A 20178-nucleotide genomic window follows, 5' to 3' on the forward strand; every position below is an offset into this window, starting at 1 on the left:
TGCCAAAATATATACTGCCACGTTTATTATTTTATCGTATTGCAATTCAGTGTCAATAAATAATAAATGATGATTCAAGATGATTTAATTAAAACAAATATTTATATTATATCTAGATCATATTAATAAAATAATATATTGGCTAATATGAAACAACCGACTTGGGCGGAAGTGACGTGTGTCGGATGGATATGCAAGTGCCTGTGTAGTGCTTCATTCTTCCTTTTCTTCCGTGGCCGCCATCGAGTTAGGACCGTGGTTCCTGGCGTGCCGTGAAAACTTACTATAATGGTGAGCACAATGAATGCTTTTTCAATAAAGATTCTTAATTTCATTGTTTTGCGTGTATGTAGGTCATGATGAGTTGTTTTTTGGATGAAATGTTAGGCGTTAGCTATTATCCTCGCACTACAGCGAATCTCGGCAGCCATTTTGATTCAGTGCGGCGTGTATGCACGTGTAGTAGTCATGATTTGGCAGCTGACTCCAATATTCAGACGTGCTTATAAAGAACACATATTTATTCTCTTTAGAACTCCAGTTTGTGATCCAAGTAGAATTTGACAGCCAAGTTGACAACACATGTAAGAACATTGATGGAAACGTCAACTTGCGTGTTGTGGCCTAGTTTTATTGAGCGCAGACGCTTGGCTCTTAGATCTTTAAGTATTAAAGATCGTTCACTTTTTATAACTACAGTTTGTCGTTTTTTCATCCTCATGCTAACAAAAAATAAATATTAAAAGAAAGTCATACAAGCAACCTGAGGGCAAGTCAATGATGGCACATGTTTTATTTAGGCTGAACTGTTACTTTAATCCACATCACTTATAACTGTATTTACTGGTTTAATTTTTACTTTATAAAAAATGGTACTCTTGCTATGATGGTGTAATTTGCGTCCTACTCTGTGATCAGTGACAGTAGCCTGCTGTCTCATGCTGGCACAAGAGGTTGATGAAAACAAAGACTGAGCAAGATTAAAATATCTAACTAATGAATAAACCTGGAAATATGTGGATGTGGTTCATACGTCTTTTTTTGTTTTAGGCTTGCGCCCGACCGTTAGTCTCGGTCTACTCCGAGAAAGGGGAGACAACCGGCAAAAATGTGGTCATGCCTGCAGTGTTCAGGGCTCCCATCCGCCCTGATGTTGTGAACTTTGTGCACACCAACATGCGCAAGAACAAGCGCCAGCCCTATGCTGTAAGCGAACAGGCCGGTGAGTGTTGTTTTAAATCAAGTTAAAACGTTGCTTCAATGATGATATTCCACTTCGGTCCGTGTTTCTGACAACTGATTATGATGGAAGTTCTGATGAGACTTGGTCTGTGTCTGGAATATTTCACTGTTATGATGTAATCAAATATAACTCCAAAAGATGTGTCATTTCAGGTCACCAGACCAGCGCCGAATCCTGGGGCACAGGAAGAGCCGTGGCCCGTATCCCCCGTGTGCGCGGTGGTGGTACCCACCGCTCCGGACAGGGTGCTTTCGGAAATGTATCCTGAACTAACTCGCTATTTACTTGAAGAACTTGTCAAATTTTTGATTGTAAGCAACCCTTGCTGTGATGGTGTAATTTGCGTCCGACTCTACACACAGCGACAGTTGCCTGCTGTCTTATGCTGGTGTGGAAGGTTGACGAATATTCTGAGTCTGAGCAAGTTCACATATATATATTTAGGTATTAAGGGCTGTTCACACCAACAAAAAAGCGATGGATGGGCTGAATGAGCATGTAAATTAAGTGGCCTTATAGAAAAGCACATTCACCAAGTGCTGACTTTCTCTAGTATTCTGTAGTATTGTTACAGCAGCTGATCTGGGCATTTGACCAAAAGCACAGATCTTACATTGCAGTTTTCTGCGCGTTTTGATAAATGGGATCGTACAATTTATTTTTTTGGACAACATGCAAATGTTTGTGTTGGTCTGAAAGATGTTAACAATTTTGCTCTGGTGTGAACATTTGTTTGGTGTGAACAGGCGTTTAGTGTGAAATGTTGACCCTTGACTCCACTGTAGATGTGTCGTGGTGGCCGCATGTTTGCCCCCACAAAGACCTGGCGCCGTTGGCACCGCAGGATCAATGTTAACCAGAAGCGTTACGCCATCTGCTCTGCCCTGGCTGCTTCTGCTCTGCCTGCCCTGGTCTTGGCAAAAGGTGAGCGAACAAGTGCTTCATAATGCTTGAGCATTCTACTCAATTCAGTGCAAAAGAATCCTCCATTTGCAGAAGGGCCGAATCAAAACTATTTGTTTTTTCCTTTTCAAAAGCTGAGAACAGTAACAAATATAGAATATTAAAAAAATGACCATGCTTAAACTTAATTTATTATATTTCCCTGACTTGTGACGAATGCCAAATGATTCAGGTCACCGCATTGAGGAGATTCCTGAAGTCCCAGTTGTCGTTGATGATAAAGTTGAAGGATACAAGAAGACTAAGGAAGCTGTGCTTCTCTTGAAGAAACTTAAGGCATGGAATGACATCAAGAAGGTGAGCTACTCTCAAACTCTTGATATTGACTGAAAATGTTGCAGTTTACCACAATTAAATCTTTTTTTTATGCGTATTTCTGGTCTCCAGGTTTATGCTTCTCAGCGTATGCGTGCCGGTAAGGGTAAGATGAGGAACCGAAGGCGTATCCAGCGTAAAGGACCATGCATCATCTACAACGAAGACAACGGTGTGACACGAGCTTTCAGAAACATCCCTGGTACGCAAAGTCATCTTGTATTTGACATTTGCCTCAACCTTAACACACTTAATACATGATGATGTCCACTTCTAGGTCCGTGTTTATGAATTCTATGATCTTAGTGGAAGTTCTGACTAATTGAACACAATGGAATTCGTTTGTGTCTAGATGGTTGTAAAATCATTAACAAGGTATTTTTTACTCAGGCGTCACACTGCAGTCCGTGAGCAGACTGGACCTGTTAAAGCTTGCTCCAGGTGGACACATCGGACGCTTTTGCATTTGGACCGAGGGTGCCTTCCGCAAGCTGGATAACCTGTACGGCACTTGGCGCAAAGCTTCCTCCCTTAAAGTTGACTACAAGTGAGTTCCCTTAATCTTTCATCTTATCCTTTTCTGATTGTGCTTTGTACAACAGTGATGAACTTGTACTTAGTCCGTGTTTATGAACACAATGATAACATTATAAGTTCTGAGTCAACATATGGTGGATTGAATCCCCACTTGTTCAAATGCGCAACATTTTTTATTTTTATATATACATGTGTAGATATTGAACACAAGCTTGTGGACTTAATGCCTTGTCATGTTCCAGCTTGCCCATGCACAAAATGAACACCACAGATCTGCACAGAATCATCCAGAGTGAGGAAGTCCAGAAGGCACTTCGTCCTGCTAAGTAAGTTTTGGTTACTTTGACTGTCATTTTGCCAACATATTGCAATGATGAGATTCCTACTTCTGGTCCGTGTTTCTGACTACTGATTGTAATGGAAGTTCTGAGCCATCTTGCTTTGAATCTCAAAGGCTTTACAGTACAAGTCGAGTAACATTTTTTTATTTTATTGCAGCCGCAAAATTAATCGCAGAGTGTTCAAGAAGAACCCTCTGAAGAACCTGAGAGTGATGTTAAAGCTCAACCCATATGCCAAGACTGCACGTCGCCGTGCTATCCTGGAACACAACCCCGATGTAAGTTCCCTCATGACCAAGTCTCTAGTCTAATCACTAGCTGAGCAATTTCTAAACCTTTGAACTCTGTGCAGATCAAGGCCAAGATGCTGAAACCCAAGAAGAGGGTTGTGAAGAAGACCAAGGCCCAGAAGCCGGCCGCTGCTCCGGCTCCGGCTCAAGCTTAGGGCTCATAAACAGACTGGAGTTCACAAATCCTTTTCAAATAAAACAACTGTTGAAAATTGATAAATCTGTCCTTTTTAATCCACTGCATACCACTTGAGCACTGCCACATTCAATCAGTTGTCATGTGTTAAATAAATCTCTTATTATAATGTTAAATTACTTTTTTTTTCTCTCACTTTGAGTTAAAGACTGCACATTCACCATATTGAAATAAAGCAGAACACAAAATATAACAATGAAATGTAAACACTTCAGGGATAGCTGAAAATGTAAAAAGTATATAAGTTCATATTTAGAGGGGGATCCTTTGCATTTAAGTTCCTGTGCAGTGTGTCAGCCTTTTGATAGCTTTTGCAATCAAAAGTACATTGATTTTGTTGTAAAAAAAAAAAGTATCATTGATCAAAGCATTTAACAACCAGTATTTGACAGAACAGATTTCAAGCCCCTATCAGGTTGATGCATTGTTAATTACAGCAGTATGCTTGTTAATACTCAAGACAACATTTAAAAAAAGGTGGGGGTGGATTCAGGAGACAGCAGTTTACTGTTGGCCTCAGGGTGGAACTGGAGATGTTGTGTGAGAAGAAACACTAAATGGTTGGCTTAGAAAAAGATGGCTGCTCTCACATTCCCACACTGTGAGTTGGAGTTGCTGGCTGGTTTAGCCCAATGGTGCTGCATAGCCATCCAGCAAAGTCAACCTCCTCTGCCTCAGAGCTCTTAATGAAGGCATGGACCTGAAAAAGACAATTGTTAGATGTATGAGGTGCATTCTTGCAATAGAAAATAATATCTGTATATGAGAACTGACAGAAAAGGATTGTTCCTACCATCAGTTGCTTGAGGTCTGCTCTTTCTGCTGGATTTTTGATTAAACTAAGCAAAACAAGAAAACACATTGAGAAATAAAGTATGAAAAATGTTTCTCGAAGTAACAATACTTTTGAGAGCAAATCTCCCATATATTTTTTTTTGCCATGTCCATTTAGGGGCTCCGTAGAACGGCAACAGATTTCAAACTTTTTTAGTTCAACCACCAGATGGAGCAGCAAGCTCCACTGAAGAAGCATTTGTGCATTTAGATTAGAATATGCTTTTATCCAAAGCAGCTTTCAGTGCACTGCATTTTATAAGTATCCTAGTTGCCGGGAAATCGAACCCAAGACCTTAACATGCACGGCTAGTGTCGTGCTCTAATAGATGAGCTACAGGAATAAAACTAAATGCAAATAACATTATGTTTTTGCTTACCATTTGTTAACAAAGTCTTGAAATTCTGCACCAAAGATGCTTGGCAGCTTAGGAGGTGGCTGAAAAAGGAAAAATGCTCCATTAAGCCTAAGTGAAGCAGCCAATTAATCCTCACTTTAATTAATTCACTGCCATAAAGCTGTTTAGTAGTCTTATAAGCACCACTTTAAACTTACCTCATTGACAATATAGTCAAGCAGCTCAAATATCGCCATGGGAGGTCTGCTGTCTGGACCATATGCTGACAGGACAAACAGATAAAAAATAAATCAAAAGTTGTATAGTCAGAAACACCTTAAACATAATTGATCAGTTTATACATGTTCTTGCAGATAGGATGGTAAAAAGCCACTCACACCCGCCGGGTCGACCAGGGGGCCTAGGTTTAGGGGAGGTCTCGCTGGCGGAGGGGTCACCCTCGAGGGGCTGACCAAAGATTTGCTCCAGTTCCTTGGCATCAGGTGGTGGGATAGGGAAGCGTCCAATGGCCATCTCCACTAGAGAGAGACCCATGCTCCATATGTCAGACTGGACAGAGTAGTGAGTCCCTTGAAGGCGTTCAGGCTACAGATGGACACAGAAAAACAGGGATCATACGGAGAGGAAATTAACATTATTATACAGGAAGAGATATGATGAAAAACAGGAGCCTGAACAAACAAATGGCTGCCCTGAGATACTCCAAATTAAATATCCAGGAAATAATCACAATGTCAAATAATCCAGAACCTAATTATGTTGTAGAAATAAAAAAATAGATAGATAGATAGATAGATAGATAGATAGATAGATAGATAGATTTTTTTTTGCTGAGAATGTAAACTTACAGACATATAGGACCTGGTGCCCACAAACGAATTGGCCATGGAGTCAATGAGTTGTCCACTCACACCAAAGTCACACAGCTTTATCTCACCACGCGAGTTCACCAGGATGTTGGATGGTTTAACATCTGCAAGAAAAGGAAAAGGTCTTCCCTTCAGTAAATACTGTGTCAACAGAAAGAGTAAATGAACAGCTGACGCTTTGAGATAGCGTGACTCCAATCACCTCTGTGCATGATCTTGTGTTTCTCCCGCAGGTAGGACAGGCCTTTTATCACCTGCATGAATGGAAAGAAAAAACAGGTCCAGAAACATAGAGCATTGTACTTCAGCCTTATTTTTTTGGAAACAGTCCACAAGAGATCGAGGATATTTTTGAGATAGGTTAGAGATACTGACCGCAATGCTAACTTTGCCCAGTATTTGTTCTGGGATTTTGCCTGCTTTCTTCAGGGACTGATCCAGGGAGCCGCCATCCTAAAAAAAAAGAATTCAATGGAGATATATTCAGCAGTTACTCTTATATAGTACCTATAAAAGCAAAGGCAGTGTAGAGATACTGAAAGGATATTGGACTCTCTCTCTATAAATAAATATAGTCTCTGATACTCATCAAGGCTGCATTATTTGATACAAAAATCAGCAAAAACAGTAATATTGTGAAATACTATTCCAATTTAAAATAATTGTTTTCTATTTAATATATTTTAAAGTAATCTATTCCTGTGATGTCAAAGCTTAATTTTTAGCATCATTACTCCAGTCTTCATCGTCACATGATCCTTCAAATATCATTCTAACACGCTGATTTGATGCTCAAGAAACTTTTCTTATTATTATCAATGTTGAAAACATTTGTGCTGCTTAATATTTAGTATCAATGAAACCATGATACTTTTTTCTTTCTCAGGATTCTTTGATGAATAGAAAGTAAAAAGAACAGCATTTATTTGAAATGTCAGTTTGAATAAATTTTATGGATCCTTGACAAATAAAACTATTAAAATCTTACTGACCGTAAACTACTGAACTTAATATATTTAGATAAACTCTCATTTTCCTCTGTATTATGTTTGACACCGAGAGAGGACACAGTACCATGTTCTCCATACATATGCTGATCTCTCCATCACTGTAGAAAGCCCCGTAGAAGCCCACTATGTAGGGAGAGTTACATTCATGCAGCACCTGCAACTCTCTGATGATCTGATTCCTTATCGCTGGCTTGATCTCGAGGTGGATCAACTACATGAAAATAAGAAAAAGTGAAAAAATAGGTTTGTTTTAATAAAAACCAACCCCTGAAATTGAAGAAACATTGACATATTTTGACTTTATTTAATGTTTAACATTCATCCTGATGTTTACCATGTTGCGATTTTGTCTTAATAAGTGCAGTGGCAAAGCATAATTCTGAAGCCTCATTAATTTCCTTCAGTACCAGGCAGTACCAGGCTCTCTGTAATTACCAGGTTGTCCGCATTATACAGTTAGCTGATAAGGAGGAGTTACTTCTCTGCATGCATACTGTCAGTTCTTTGTTTCATGTATGCTGTAAATGAGTTGTTTGGAGTTCAGCTTGTTTTCTTCCCTGGGAGCTCTCATATTAAAACCATTTGTTTCATCACAGTATGTAGTGGACGACTGGTAATTTGGCTTTAATAGTAGATGTCTTTTCTTGGACAGTGTTATTTGACTCAAATGCAATTAGCATATAGTATCCATTCAGCATGCTAAGAACAGAATGTCATAGCTTTTTGCTGCCATCTCCTAACTTCTTCCAATCTATAAAAAGACATGATGACATGAATAGCTGATGCCTTCTGAGGCAAGCAGCTCTAAAACGGCATCTGATCGATTCAAGGCTGGAAAAGACAATCAATGGACTTCAGTGACCTTTCTTGCAAACTTGAAGCTGAAACTGAAATATAAAGTTTGCTTCACCATAACTTACCTTCCTGGCCATGATGAAGCCTGAGGGTCTGTGTAAGACCTTGAAGACCACTCCTCCATTGCCTGCACCCAACTCACAAATCTTCTCAAAGTCATCATCTTTTAACTCTCCAACCTTCTGCTTTTGGGTAAGGAAAGCTTCCAGGCGTTTCTTCTGCTGCTCATCCAGTTCCAGTTCCTCTAGCTTCTTCTGCAGAGCTTCCAGATTTGTTCTAACACAAACACAGACAGAAATTAATTTAATTTCTAAAATGCTGAAGTTAAATGGCTTAATCAACAAATAAATACAGTAATGAGAATCTGCAGTGGTCCTCCCTATTCATTTCATTATGCAAAAAAGTTCTTACTTCCAAAAATGTCATACTTTTAAATATGTAATGAATTTTCTTCTACAGTTGAATCACCCTGACATATTTTTTTTTCCCAAAACTTTCAAAATTAATTTTAATTCAATATATAAATAAATGCTCATCACAGGATATGTGTATTCAAGTCATAATATTTTTAGATGCATTACATTTTTAATGTATGTTTAATTACATAAACAGAATAAAACTGCATCATGTCATGACACCTTTTCCATTTTTCAAACTACAGTGCAGTTTCGTTATTGTGAACTAAAACTAAAGCTATTAAAAATAATTTTCATTAATTGAAATAAGCTGAAGAAATATGAATATTGCCTTGGCATCTAACTGAAAAAAAACTGAAGTTTAAGTACTAAAATTACACTATAAGCCTAAAAATTATATACAAATAAATTAAAGCTAAATAGAAATATAAAAAAACACTAATGACAAAAGCACAAAATAAAATTACTAAAAACAAATTAAAGTGAAAACTGAAAAAATAAAAATAAAAGCCATTTCAAATTAAGAATAAATTATATAATAGTATATAAAATCGTTCACAATATTAAAGAATGGCAGAGTTCACACCACAGCTATAACGATAACGGCACAGAGAAAACGATATAGATGGAATCACTTTCAGAACGATTTTATCCAGCTGATGAACGATAAAAACATTGACAGCCAATCAGAATCCATCCTGCTGTAACGAGCTCAAGCATTTAAAGTGGCAGACAAGCCCGCGCTTAGAATAAACAGAATGATATGTGGATGCTACTAGTTATCTTTATAGTTATCGTTCTTAGTGTGAACGGGCCTTTATTCCTGCTTTTTTGTTAAACATTAATGTCAATCTACAAGAAAGACTCCTCTCTTGAGATAAGTAAGAAGACAAACTCTTGCATGCTGAAACACATTCCCATCCTTAAGGAAGAAAACATGTAGAAATATTGAATATGCTATTGTACAAAGTGGTGGGAAGGCTTTATAACATCATCTTCCTAAAGTTCTGTTTGCGGAAACAGTGAGTTCCTCTAAGCATGCGAGCCTTTCCCTTGGCCCTGTTGTCATGGTGATGTATTTCCTTAGCTTTCTGCTGGAAGAGTGAACTTCCATGACCCTCTGCTCTCCATCCTCTCTGCATCTCCTTCAACACCACTGTTCTTCACCATGGCTTAAGTGGATTTTTCAAATGAACCAATTAAAAGTCTTACGATTATGATGTTGATACCAATTATGAATTATTTAAACATAACTTTTCATGCAGCTTGTGTGCCACACGTTGCAAACATCTGTGACGCGGCCGTATCTTCAAATGAATGTTTTCAGAACCATCGGACACTATGAGCCTCAAGGGCTTTTAAAGCATTGAGCCGATTCAGATGGAAAACATGTTGTCCTGCTGTTGAACAATGTTTCAGGCCACAATAATTGACACTCACACATAAATTTACATCAAACCGTGCTGATCAGTCTGCAACATATTGCAACACGCTTTGCTCCAGGACAGACAGCACGACTCAGGTGGATGAGAGCAGCACAACGCAAGTACTCCAGGATGTCTATATCTAATCTATATGCAGAACGAGGCAAAGTGTTTTCATTTTTGACAGCAAGGCCAGTTATAACCATGGTTACGAGGCTGCTGTGTGGGTGTAAGTGGGTGGCGTGGATGAGCTGTGGTGGAGACGTGATAATGGTGAAGGACGCACAAGATGCCAGAGTGGAGAAAAATACTTGTGAAACTTGTGTTGCATGTAGGAGGGTGAACAATGACTCCATATCCAGAGTGATTCCACTGCAAGATTATTATTTTTTTCTGCTGGCCTAGTCAGACCAGTAGTTCAAATTTTGCCAATGCCATGCCAACATTTTTATTTGCCCCATCACAAAAAAAGATACATTTAATTTTTTGTAACATTTTTATTTTTTGCTTGGTTTTTATTTTTCAGTAATATCTGAAAATGATTAAAAACAACATGAATCATTTCTGGAAAACAATGACAACTACATATAAAATGCATAACAAATTAATTATTTATAATTTGAAAAATTGGTTAATAAAAATGCTTAACAGCAAAACTGACAACATTGTTCAATACATCACAAAAAACTCAAATGATAAAAGGGTACTTTAAACGGAAAAAAGAAATCAGTGCTACCCGATGACAGAGAAATAGAGCTGTTGCCTTCCCTTTTGCCAAATAGATAGGAAAACTGCATTCGAAATCGCATTCTTCCCTACAATATAGTAGGCGAAAAACAGCATGTGACAAAAGAAGTATGTCCGAATTCACAGTACTCATAAAAGAGTAGGCAAAAAGTACCCGGATGACCTACTTCTTCTAGTGAGATTCTGAAGTGTGCATCCGATGGACACTTTACTATCCCATGAGGCCACGGGAGAGGATTGTGAATGGCAGTGAAGTGATGAAACCCTGGTAGGTCACATGATTATGACAACATCCTGAATGTCCACATTACATTCATACTACACACATTCATGCTATTTAGAACATATTTTTTTTAGTGGTCGTGAAGTGATTACTAATTCAAAATAAGTACCTACTCAAAAGAGTATGCGATTTCGGACGCAACCTTACACCCATGATGACGTTCCAAACCCGCAAGACTTTCATTCATCTTCAGAACACAAATAAAGATCTTTTTAATGGAATCTGAAAGCTTTCTTTCTCTCCATAGACTGCAATGCAACTGACACTTTAAACATTAAAAAAATCTTACAGATGAGTTGATGAATGTTTATATGTGAATAAAAGCCTAAATTCAATCTGTTCTTCATATGAAGTGATTGAGTCTAAACCAAATAAATTGATTATTTTTACTATCTCATCTCTTTCAAAATGTCAGTTGAGTAGCTGTCTATGGAGGGACAGAAATCGCTCAAATTTCATTAAAAATATCTTCACTTGTGTTCCTAAAATGAATAAAAGTCTTATGGGTTTGGAAAGACACGAGGATGAGTAATTAATGAACGAATTTAAATTTTTGGGTGAACTATCCCTTTAAAGTAATAAATAATTCAATCCTACTATGCAGTGAATTATTTAGTCTACCCTTTGATACACCACAAAAAGGGTAAATTCTTTCTGAGAAAAGATACAAAATTGCATAAGCTACTTATGGTTTGAGATTCAAACACAGAAAAGCCTCTGAAGGCCCAAGAAGAGTACTTGAAAGAATCATAACTTCACTTCCAATTTTTTCAAGCGTTTTTGAAGAGGTGTGTGGATACAGTATGATCAAACACAGGAAATAAGTGGTCAACTTCACATGTCATGCCTTGGAATGTGAATGTAAACACCTAGGGAGCGCCGGGATCAGCTGAGGTTAGACAGAAGCAAACCATTTTTCCGCTGGGGAGGTGCACAAAACCTGAGATTATGTTCTGTGGTCAATATTTAACTATACGCTCCATAAATCATTCCTGTGGATACATCTGTGTTGTCATCAATTTAAACTCGGATATAAGCATGATAAAAGAATAGAATTAGGGAACAGGTAGGGAATGTATGGGAATAATCAAGCTCTTCTTTATGCACTATAGAGCATTCATACACCCAGCAGTGCTCTTAAGTAAAATGGAGAGCAGCAGATGGTGCCATGGTGTGTGAGTGGTGTGACTGTGTAACACTGTAACATTGTGTGGTTTCCTACTGATTATTATCTTGAAAAGACACAATGCAGCATAGAGCTCATGGGAAACAATAGCAGCAAGGGTACTGCTGCCAATGGAGAGAGATGAAACAAAATTGGCAGCATACAAAATTAGCATTGCCAAGTGCCAAATGTAAGTAAAACTGGCTTTGGCAAAATAATAAAACAAGGTTACTTGTCATTTGGACAGTAACCTTTTAAATACATCAACATATTGCAAGTCAAACACTTTTTTCTAATGTGAATGACACAAGCGAAAATGAAAATGTATACTATTACATGTTCCACAAAAACACTTTAAGCGGTTTTCAACATTGATTATAAGAAATGTTACTCGAGCACCAAATCAGCCTATTAGAATATAACAATTTATAGGAATAAATTATATTTTCAAAAATATTAAAATAGAAAACGGTAATTTTAAATTGTAGTTTAAATTACAGTTTATATCGCATTTTTGATCAAATAAATGCAGCCTCGGTGAGCATAAGACTCCTTTCGAAACGTTAAAAATCTTACAGACCCCTAACTTTTGAACGGTAATGTATATGTGGTGAGACACATTGAATGTAGAATATTGGTTGCATTAAGTCACCAAAACAAAAAAGACGAAGAAGAAAATCATATCCGGTCTTAAAAAACTTAAAGGGATACTCCACTTTTTTTGGAAATAGGCTCATTTTACAACTCCCCCAGAGTTAAACAGTTGAGTTTTACCGTTTTCGAATCCATTCAGCCGATCTCCGGGTCTGGCGGTACCACTTTTAGCATAGCTTAGCATAGATCATTGAATCGGACAGGGCCATTAGCATCTCTCTCAAAAAAATTATCAAAGAGTTTCGATATTTTTCCTATTTAAAACTTGACCCTTCTGTAGTTACATCGTGTACTAAGACCTACGGAAAATGTAAAGTTGCGATTTTCTAGGCTGATATGGCTAGGAACTATACTCTCATTCCTGCGTAATAATCAAGAAACTTTGCTGCCGTACCATGAGTCCAGCAGGCGTAATGATATGACGCAGCGCCTGAAAATAGTCCCCAGCTCGGTAACTTCCAACGTGACCGGGACTAAGTTTGTCTAACCTATTAGACCTATTTTCAGGCGCTGCGTCATATCATTACGCCTGCTGGACTAGTTGCCTGTAGCCTGTAGCTAGTAGCCTGCTGGGCTAGTTCCTAGCCATATCAGCCTAGAAAATCGCAACTTTTCATTTTCCGTCGGTCTTACACGATGTAACTACAGAAGAGTCAAGTTTTAAATAGGAAAAATATCGAAACTCTTTGATCATTTTTTTGAGAGAGATGCTAATGGTCCTGTCCGATTCAATGATCTATGCTAAGCTATGCTAAAAGTGGTACCGCCAGACCCGGAGATCGGCTGAAGGGATTCGAAAACTGTTTAACTCTGGGGGAGTTGTAAAATGAGCCTATTTCCAAAAAAAGTGGAGTATCCCTTTAAGATAAGATAATATTTATGACTGGTAGCCTAAATCAATTTACTCATCATTGGAGGCAGTTACAATTGCATTCGTACTTCTAATTTACATAATTAGCAAATGCATTAAAGAGGTGATGCATATGAAGTTCTTCTCAAGCGATAAGCAAGAACTTATCAAATAATAACTGCACTCTTTGAGATAGGCTAGCCACGACAGATTTAAAGCAGAAACTTCTAGGAAAAAAGTGTTGTCACAGTATTTAACATTCCACTGAGCCTCCCTCTATAACACTGACTTCCACAGGATTGAATCACCACTACACACACACACACACACACACACACACACACACACACACACACACACATACATTCCAAAGCGAGCTAGCCACAGCTTGTCCTGCTCTTCAGGAAGGAATGTAATTCTACTTTACCGTCATTCTCCCAAACATCACTTCTGTAGCACTATTATAGCACAGCTAATACTTCTTATTTATGTAGAAATAATAACCATTTTCTATACACCAGACTGAAACTTTATCCTCAAATAATTAATAGTCTCTTAATGCCAAATGGAGAGACTACAAGAGGGGAAAGTGTCTGAGCCCTCAAATGAGCCTGACGAAACAAGAGGCAATGACATGCACCACTGGCTCGACATCAAGAGGAAAAGAAATCACAGGTCTGCCAAACGAAGGTATAGCACTGACAGAGGTGGTCCTCACTGTCACCATATCTGTCTGTGGGGATGTGAAGCAGGCAAACAAATCAATACGCCATCACTTGTATCTATATGGTGGTCAGTTTAAAAATCCTCCGTAATCACATACTGAGGTAAACTGGTGGATACTTGAGCTCAGAGAATGCTGTGACATTAATTAAACATATCCATCAGGATCAACAAAACATAGAGTTGTGGCTTCTACACTAATTTATGTCTGAACCACATACTACAGAGGACAGCAGTGTTGTGTGTGTGTTGGCTGCTCTGTCCAAATGTGATAAGGTATTCTCATTGATCTTAGTGGCAGGAGATGCGGCACTTTTATGTTCACCTGATGGATACTAAACAACACTGATATATGGGTCATTCCACAAACAGTGTGTTCCTCATTAAAATGACTAACAATACATAACTGAGGCCATCTTTTACTGTTAAAATGGACATTTTTCTAAGCACAGCTAAAAACATTCAATAACACTGGGGTCAAAAGATGTCTCTTATGCTCAAGGCTGCATTTATTTGTTGATAAATAATGAAAACAAAAAAAAATACTATGAACTAAAACCGCCCCTAGCATCCTCAACCCTGTTACAAGTCTCATAGCTATATTCCAACATATATTACAATCTATTAAGTTAGCTTGAGATGGCACAATGCAATTTATTAACGTGTAAAGACTTAATATTGAGTAATATTATTAATTTGACAGCCCTAACACTTGAACGGTGATGACACCAGTTTTTTGCAGAGCTGCTTTAGCTGATTCAACTTTCTTGATTGATAAATTTTGATTGAATTTATTGAACTGAATTGAGCTGAATAATGATACTACTGTCTTCTGTAGTCATTTTATACTCTATGAACTTTACACAGTTTTTAAACTGAACTGAATCAATACTGAACTGACTTAAGCTGAATAATGATACTGTTGTTTTCTGTAAAGCAGAATTTGTCTCATATTTGATTAAGTTTATATGAGCGTCATTTTCTTGTTTAGTACTCTGAAGCTGATTTAAAACAGTCTGTATTGTATAAAGCAAGGTGACTTGACATGACATTATCTGATTAAATGTTTAAAATTTGACAGTTAAAATCACTTTATTAAATTTAAAGTCACCCAATTTTGCAAAATGGCCCATATTTGGCATTATGTAAGTCAACTAATACTTCATTCGTGGGCTTTAATTCTGTTGAGTGTTACAAACACCAACACACCCTCAAAAATATCCACAATTGAATGCCCAATAAATCAGATTAAGCAATGCCAAATCTATGAAGTATTCCTGTTAGAGTCAAACAATATTCTTAAGGAGCCAAACAATCCATGAATTAGCCTAAGCAACTTAAAGTGAACGTGAAGTCTTCTAATAGCTTATTCGCCATGAAATGGCATCGTAAGACTGAAGCCAACTCACTCTGTGGCCCCGGTTCCGTTTACAGCGTTCCCATCTGGAATTGGGTTCAGCTGGATCGGCTCTGGCTTCCTCCTTTTTTGCATGATGAATCCTGATAGTTGGCTTCTCGGCAGTGAATAGAAAAATTCAAACAGGAGCAATCTGATCCGCAGACTACACCAACTCGCCTACAGAGCAATGATGCATAAGCTATGAATAGCCTATCACACCCTACCAATCGCGGTTTGCTTTAAAATAAATATATAAATACAGAAAGCTGTCAGCGACCACCTCGCATGGTCCTCTGACAGGAAGGACGAAGGCTGTTTCAAAGAATAGATTATTCACGGAGAAATGGAGTATTTCTAGAGGTGGACGACTGTAGAGGATGGGTACTGTGAGATTGTCTCTTGTCTTTACGTCATGAAAATATTTACATCTGTCTTCCGGACAGCATGAACGCGTGTGGAGAATGACTCCATCTGCTGGTGTGAATGCGTTATTACTCTAGATTTATTTTCAACAGGCCTGCCTGCTAATTAAAACTAAGAAATTTCAACAATCTATCGTCAGCATCCAGACTTTTTATGCGTTTATGTATCAGAATATAGACCTTCGAAATAATTGATAGCATATTTTCAACTTTTACACACCCAAAGATTGTTTATTCATATTCGTTTATGATAATTCTTCTCTGTGGACCCCCTGCAGATCTTTCCCTGGTTGAAAACCCTGGCAATAGATGATAGCATACAGCCAGGCCTGTAGAAAAGTATTAAATAGTATATTGCCATTCAGGTCTCGTGCATTTGGGAAGTAACTGACTATTACAAGTTTGAATTGACTTTAAAGTGAAAAGTGCCTGCTGCAAAACAAACAGCTCATATAACTTCCATAAAAGTGTTATTTTAATAGAAAAGCAGAATCCTGTGCCTGTGGTGAAGCACATTTACACTGGACTATGTACATACTAAAATAATCACATAACAACACATTACATAATGCATTATATTTAGTTTGATGGTCTTACATCCTTAACTCTTCGAAAATAATGGTTGATTTGTTGCCTTTTGTCGCTATAGAGGACCTATTTAAAGGGCAAGTTCGGTATTTTACACTTAAAGCCCTGTTTACAGATCGTTTCTGATGAAATAGAACGTTTAAGATTAAAATTTGGACACATGCTGCTGGCCCGAGAATTTTAGGTTTCTTTCGCTACACGATCTGTAAACAGGGCTTTAAGTGTAAAATACCGAACTTGTCCTTTAAGGATGCATTTAAGAGTTGGTTTCGTTCAACTCTATTGATTGATTTTGTATGAAAAATTATTTTAAAAACACAATTTAACCAGTTTAAAATTATACAGAGAAAACAAATCATATTGGTTGAGAAAAGTCAGATGTCTATATTATGTCTCACTGTGTGTAACCATTATTATCATGCAAGATGGACATCTATATATCTTACCATCTATCTTACTATCGAAAATAAAGATCAAAGATCTATTACAAAATGGACAAATATTTTTTCAAATCACATTTTACAGGAAGGGCAACCAGCCCCATTTGGAGATTAAACATAGATGTATACAAATCTTTTCTACACTCCTCAAGGCCTTAAATCTGTCTGCAGTTTAGTAAACAGATGCATCTCTTTTGCTCCTTCCAAGTTGTGTCTTTCTCAGCATTTATCTATGTTCATGCCGGAACCAGTCCAGATTCAGCCTAATTACTTATCCCTGCTCATACCATCCTCTCATCTACCGCACATTTTCGAGCTTTTGTGGTTGATATTATTCCTAAGCATACAATATCCTATATAGATTATTCCCATCTGTACTCTAATGAAAAATGTCAAATAGAGAATTAATTCTAAGGTCATTTGTGCATTACCAGGCCTACTAAGCATGATAAATAAATGTTTAGCCATCATTTCTGAATAAGCATTTAGCTGCGTCTGTCTTGACTCTGAACAATTGTACAGTAACACTAAACACTAAACAGTAAACTAAAGCCTTTTCTAACTATAAGCATAATTTATCAGCAATTTACTCAATTCAGTGCAACAGGCAGATTTGCTCTGTCAGCATTCTTGATAGGCTCCCCCCTGTGATTTCATAAAAAGCAGATCTGGATAATTACTGAATCTGCATTTAGGCATGCAAGAAATCATGTCCTCTTAGGAACAGCAAATATTATTAAAATTGAAGAGTTGTCAAATTAAAGATGCATAACTTTGAAAAAGAGTAAGCAAAAACAGAAATATGAAATTAAAAATTATTTCATCCTTTAATTTTTTTCTAACTTGAGAAGGTCATTTTTATTCAGTACATGTTCCAGTGTAGATCTGGAATCTAGGAATTTACTTGCATAGATTATCTAAGATCTTTTATTGTCTGCATTGTTTTGTCTTGTGGAGCTACGGTATTGGCACATTATGAAGTTATGAAGGATCTGTTGAAGGATGAGCCCTGGATTCAGGTTAGACTCTTTTTTATTTTATACCACATTAAAATCACCATGAAATCAAAATTGACAATTCCTATTTTTAAAAAAATATATTGCAGTATCTATTCTAAATGATTTATCTGTGCAGATCATTTTTATATATTTTTTTAATTCATATGTTCTCGTAATCATAAGTGATGACCTAAGTATTTGGCACAACCACTGGAGAACCTGTCACTCACTGCAGAGCCAATGGGTGGAGCTTGACGTTCCCCAAGCTGGACGTACTGGGTGCAGCTGGACGGTCCAACTACACCCTAACCCTACCCATAACCCTATCGCTAAACATAACTCCACCCATTTGATCCACAGAGGTGGAGCTAGACTAGGTCAAGATCCACCCACTACATCCAAAGAGGGGGAGCTGGGCGTCATTTGACTGTAATGAGCACCACTTACATTCAGAGATCTCAGCAATAGCAAACCACAACGTTCCAGTATATTCCCGATGGACAAAATCAAGTCCTGCCCTACATTTCAGAAGCCGTTTCATTCGGATGTACGTCACAACAGGGAAGAAAAATACCATGGCAGCTTATGCCGACTTTAAGATTGATATGGAAGATATCGTGTGTAAATAAAATCTATTGTAAAAGGATTAATTAATGTTTTAAAGTAAAATGGATGAAAACAAGGGATGCACTGACATGAAAATTTACCGATTTGGTTAATACCGATAACCGATAATTCTTTGTATTTGAAAACCGATAACCGATACATTGACAAATCTAAATTTAAAGTGCAGATTTTTGCTGCACTTGTTGCACTGAACTGTATTTTTCTTTTCATATCCAATCATATTTCAAGCCATTCAAAAACATCATGGAGAACAGTGAAGTGTCTCAGCAGAAGGAAATAATCCATTAATTATTGAAATTTAATATATCTGCCAAATTTTCTTATCTCATTAAAAATTATCATATGTCAGCCAATAGCCTACCAATATGGTGGCTGATATATCTTGCATCCCTAATGAAAACAATATATTAGGGTGTATTCATTTTTGTCATTGAGATGACTTGGAAAACGTGTCCCAATTAATCAACCAGAATATATGAAGAAATAATTTCTGTTTGTTCAACATCATTATGTCATTAAGTCAATATTACACACTAATTTGCAACCCATATTTAATTCTGGAATCTAATGTGGTCTATCTGATATGCAGGATCTGTACCATGGCATAGTAGGGATTTGATTGGATGGTTAAAAGGTGGTTCCCCCAGTGTGAATCACAAAAGCACTTTTCACAGAGGCCTACCATATTTTTTTGCCTATTGTATGGGAAGTATGCATATTATTATTTTACATCGTCCGGTTATTTGAAGAGCACTTTGTCTTTTGAGAATTTTCAGTGTGAACATACTAGACCTAGGCTACTTACAATATTTATCCTATAGAAAATTGCAAAGAATAGTAGTTCACTGTATACAGTCTATAGGCTATTTACCAAAATTGTGGTTTTGCTTTAAGTGTAACAGTAAAAGTTCACCGAGAACGGGTTTTCACCAAATAAACGTGTATGTGTTGTTTACAAGTGCTTGCAGTTTCAGCACCATGATCTCTGACGTCACGTGAGTTTAAAATGAGGCCGCGCGAGAGGCAGAAACATTCGGCAACAGTGTCGGTTACAGAGGATGAACCGCAGCGCAACGCTCTGACAACACTGGTCAAATAACGCGAACATTACGTCGAATGTAATAAAATACAGCCCAGGACTCTTCTTCATATAGTCTGCTATAAACTACTACGAGAAAGTGGAGAGTTTGATTACGAAGACGAAGACTATGGACGAACAGCAAAAAGCGAATTCACATCAGGGAAAGTAAAACGGACCAGGAGAAGGTAGGCTACATATTTTCTGTTTCGCTTTTAAAGCCCCTTTAGCCTGTAACTGTTAGTAGGCTACACAGTAATCTGCAATAAAATAATCATATTCGTAATATTGATAAAGCCTACGCAATGTGTTGCTGAATCATATACAAGCGGTTCATAATTTAACAGCGTTTATACATGTATTGCTGAATATCAATTGAAATAGTTTCTCGCATGTCTTACACATTTTAGCTTTAGACGAGTTTATAAAAATATCCTTTGAACATTATGATTCAAGCATAATTTGAGATGATTAAACTGGTCATTGAAGGTAAGCTATAGCACATATGGTTTTAGTAATGATCTCATAGGCTACTCTCTAATACCCCATTTA

The 20178-nt window shown here is 37.5% G+C and overlaps 3 protein-coding genes across 3 annotated transcripts in view; 2 read left to right on the forward strand and 1 right to left on the reverse strand.

Moving 5' to 3' along the window:
* The first annotated feature begins 170 nt into the window (after positions 1 to 170).
* Positions 171 to 4001, forward strand: rpl4 (ribosomal protein L4). The gene is made up of 10 exons (XM_084123585.1): positions 171 to 291; positions 1051 to 1222; positions 1396 to 1502; positions 2029 to 2167; positions 2379 to 2503; positions 2594 to 2723; positions 2912 to 3068; positions 3301 to 3384; positions 3557 to 3677; positions 3752 to 4001. The coding sequence occupies exons 1-10, from the start codon at positions 289 to 291 to the stop codon at positions 3842 to 3844; spliced, it is 1131 nt and encodes a 376-aa protein (XP_083979711.1). The 5' UTR covers positions 171 to 288; the 3' UTR covers positions 3845 to 4001.
* map2k1 (mitogen-activated protein kinase kinase 1) lies at positions 3895 to 15903 on the reverse strand. The gene is made up of 11 exons (XM_084123584.1): positions 15484 to 15903; positions 7878 to 8088; positions 7022 to 7168; positions 6323 to 6400; positions 6150 to 6201; positions 5927 to 6051; positions 5456 to 5663; positions 5276 to 5340; positions 5100 to 5158; positions 4679 to 4724; positions 3895 to 4585 (listed from the first exon to the last, which is right to left on the reverse strand). Exons 1-11 carry the CDS (start codon positions 15564 to 15566, stop codon positions 4472 to 4474), a joined length of 1188 nt encoding a protein of 395 aa, XP_083979710.1. The 5' UTR covers positions 15567 to 15903; the 3' UTR covers positions 3895 to 4471.
* Positions 15904 to 19579: 3676 nt separating this feature from the next.
* megf11 (multiple EGF-like-domains 11) overlaps positions 19580 to 20178 on the forward strand; it is a 115921-nt gene continuing 115322 nt past the window's right edge. The window contains exon 1 of the mRNA XM_084123948.1: positions 19580 to 19814. The gene's annotated coding sequence lies outside the window, so the exon portion shown is untranslated. The remainder of the gene's footprint in view (positions 19815 to 20178) is intronic.

This window comes from Abramis brama (genome assembly GCF_963993115.1).
Source record: "Abramis brama genome assembly, chromosome: 9".
In the NCBI taxonomy this organism is placed as follows: Eukaryota; Metazoa; Chordata; class Actinopteri; order Cypriniformes; family Leuciscidae; genus Abramis; species Abramis brama.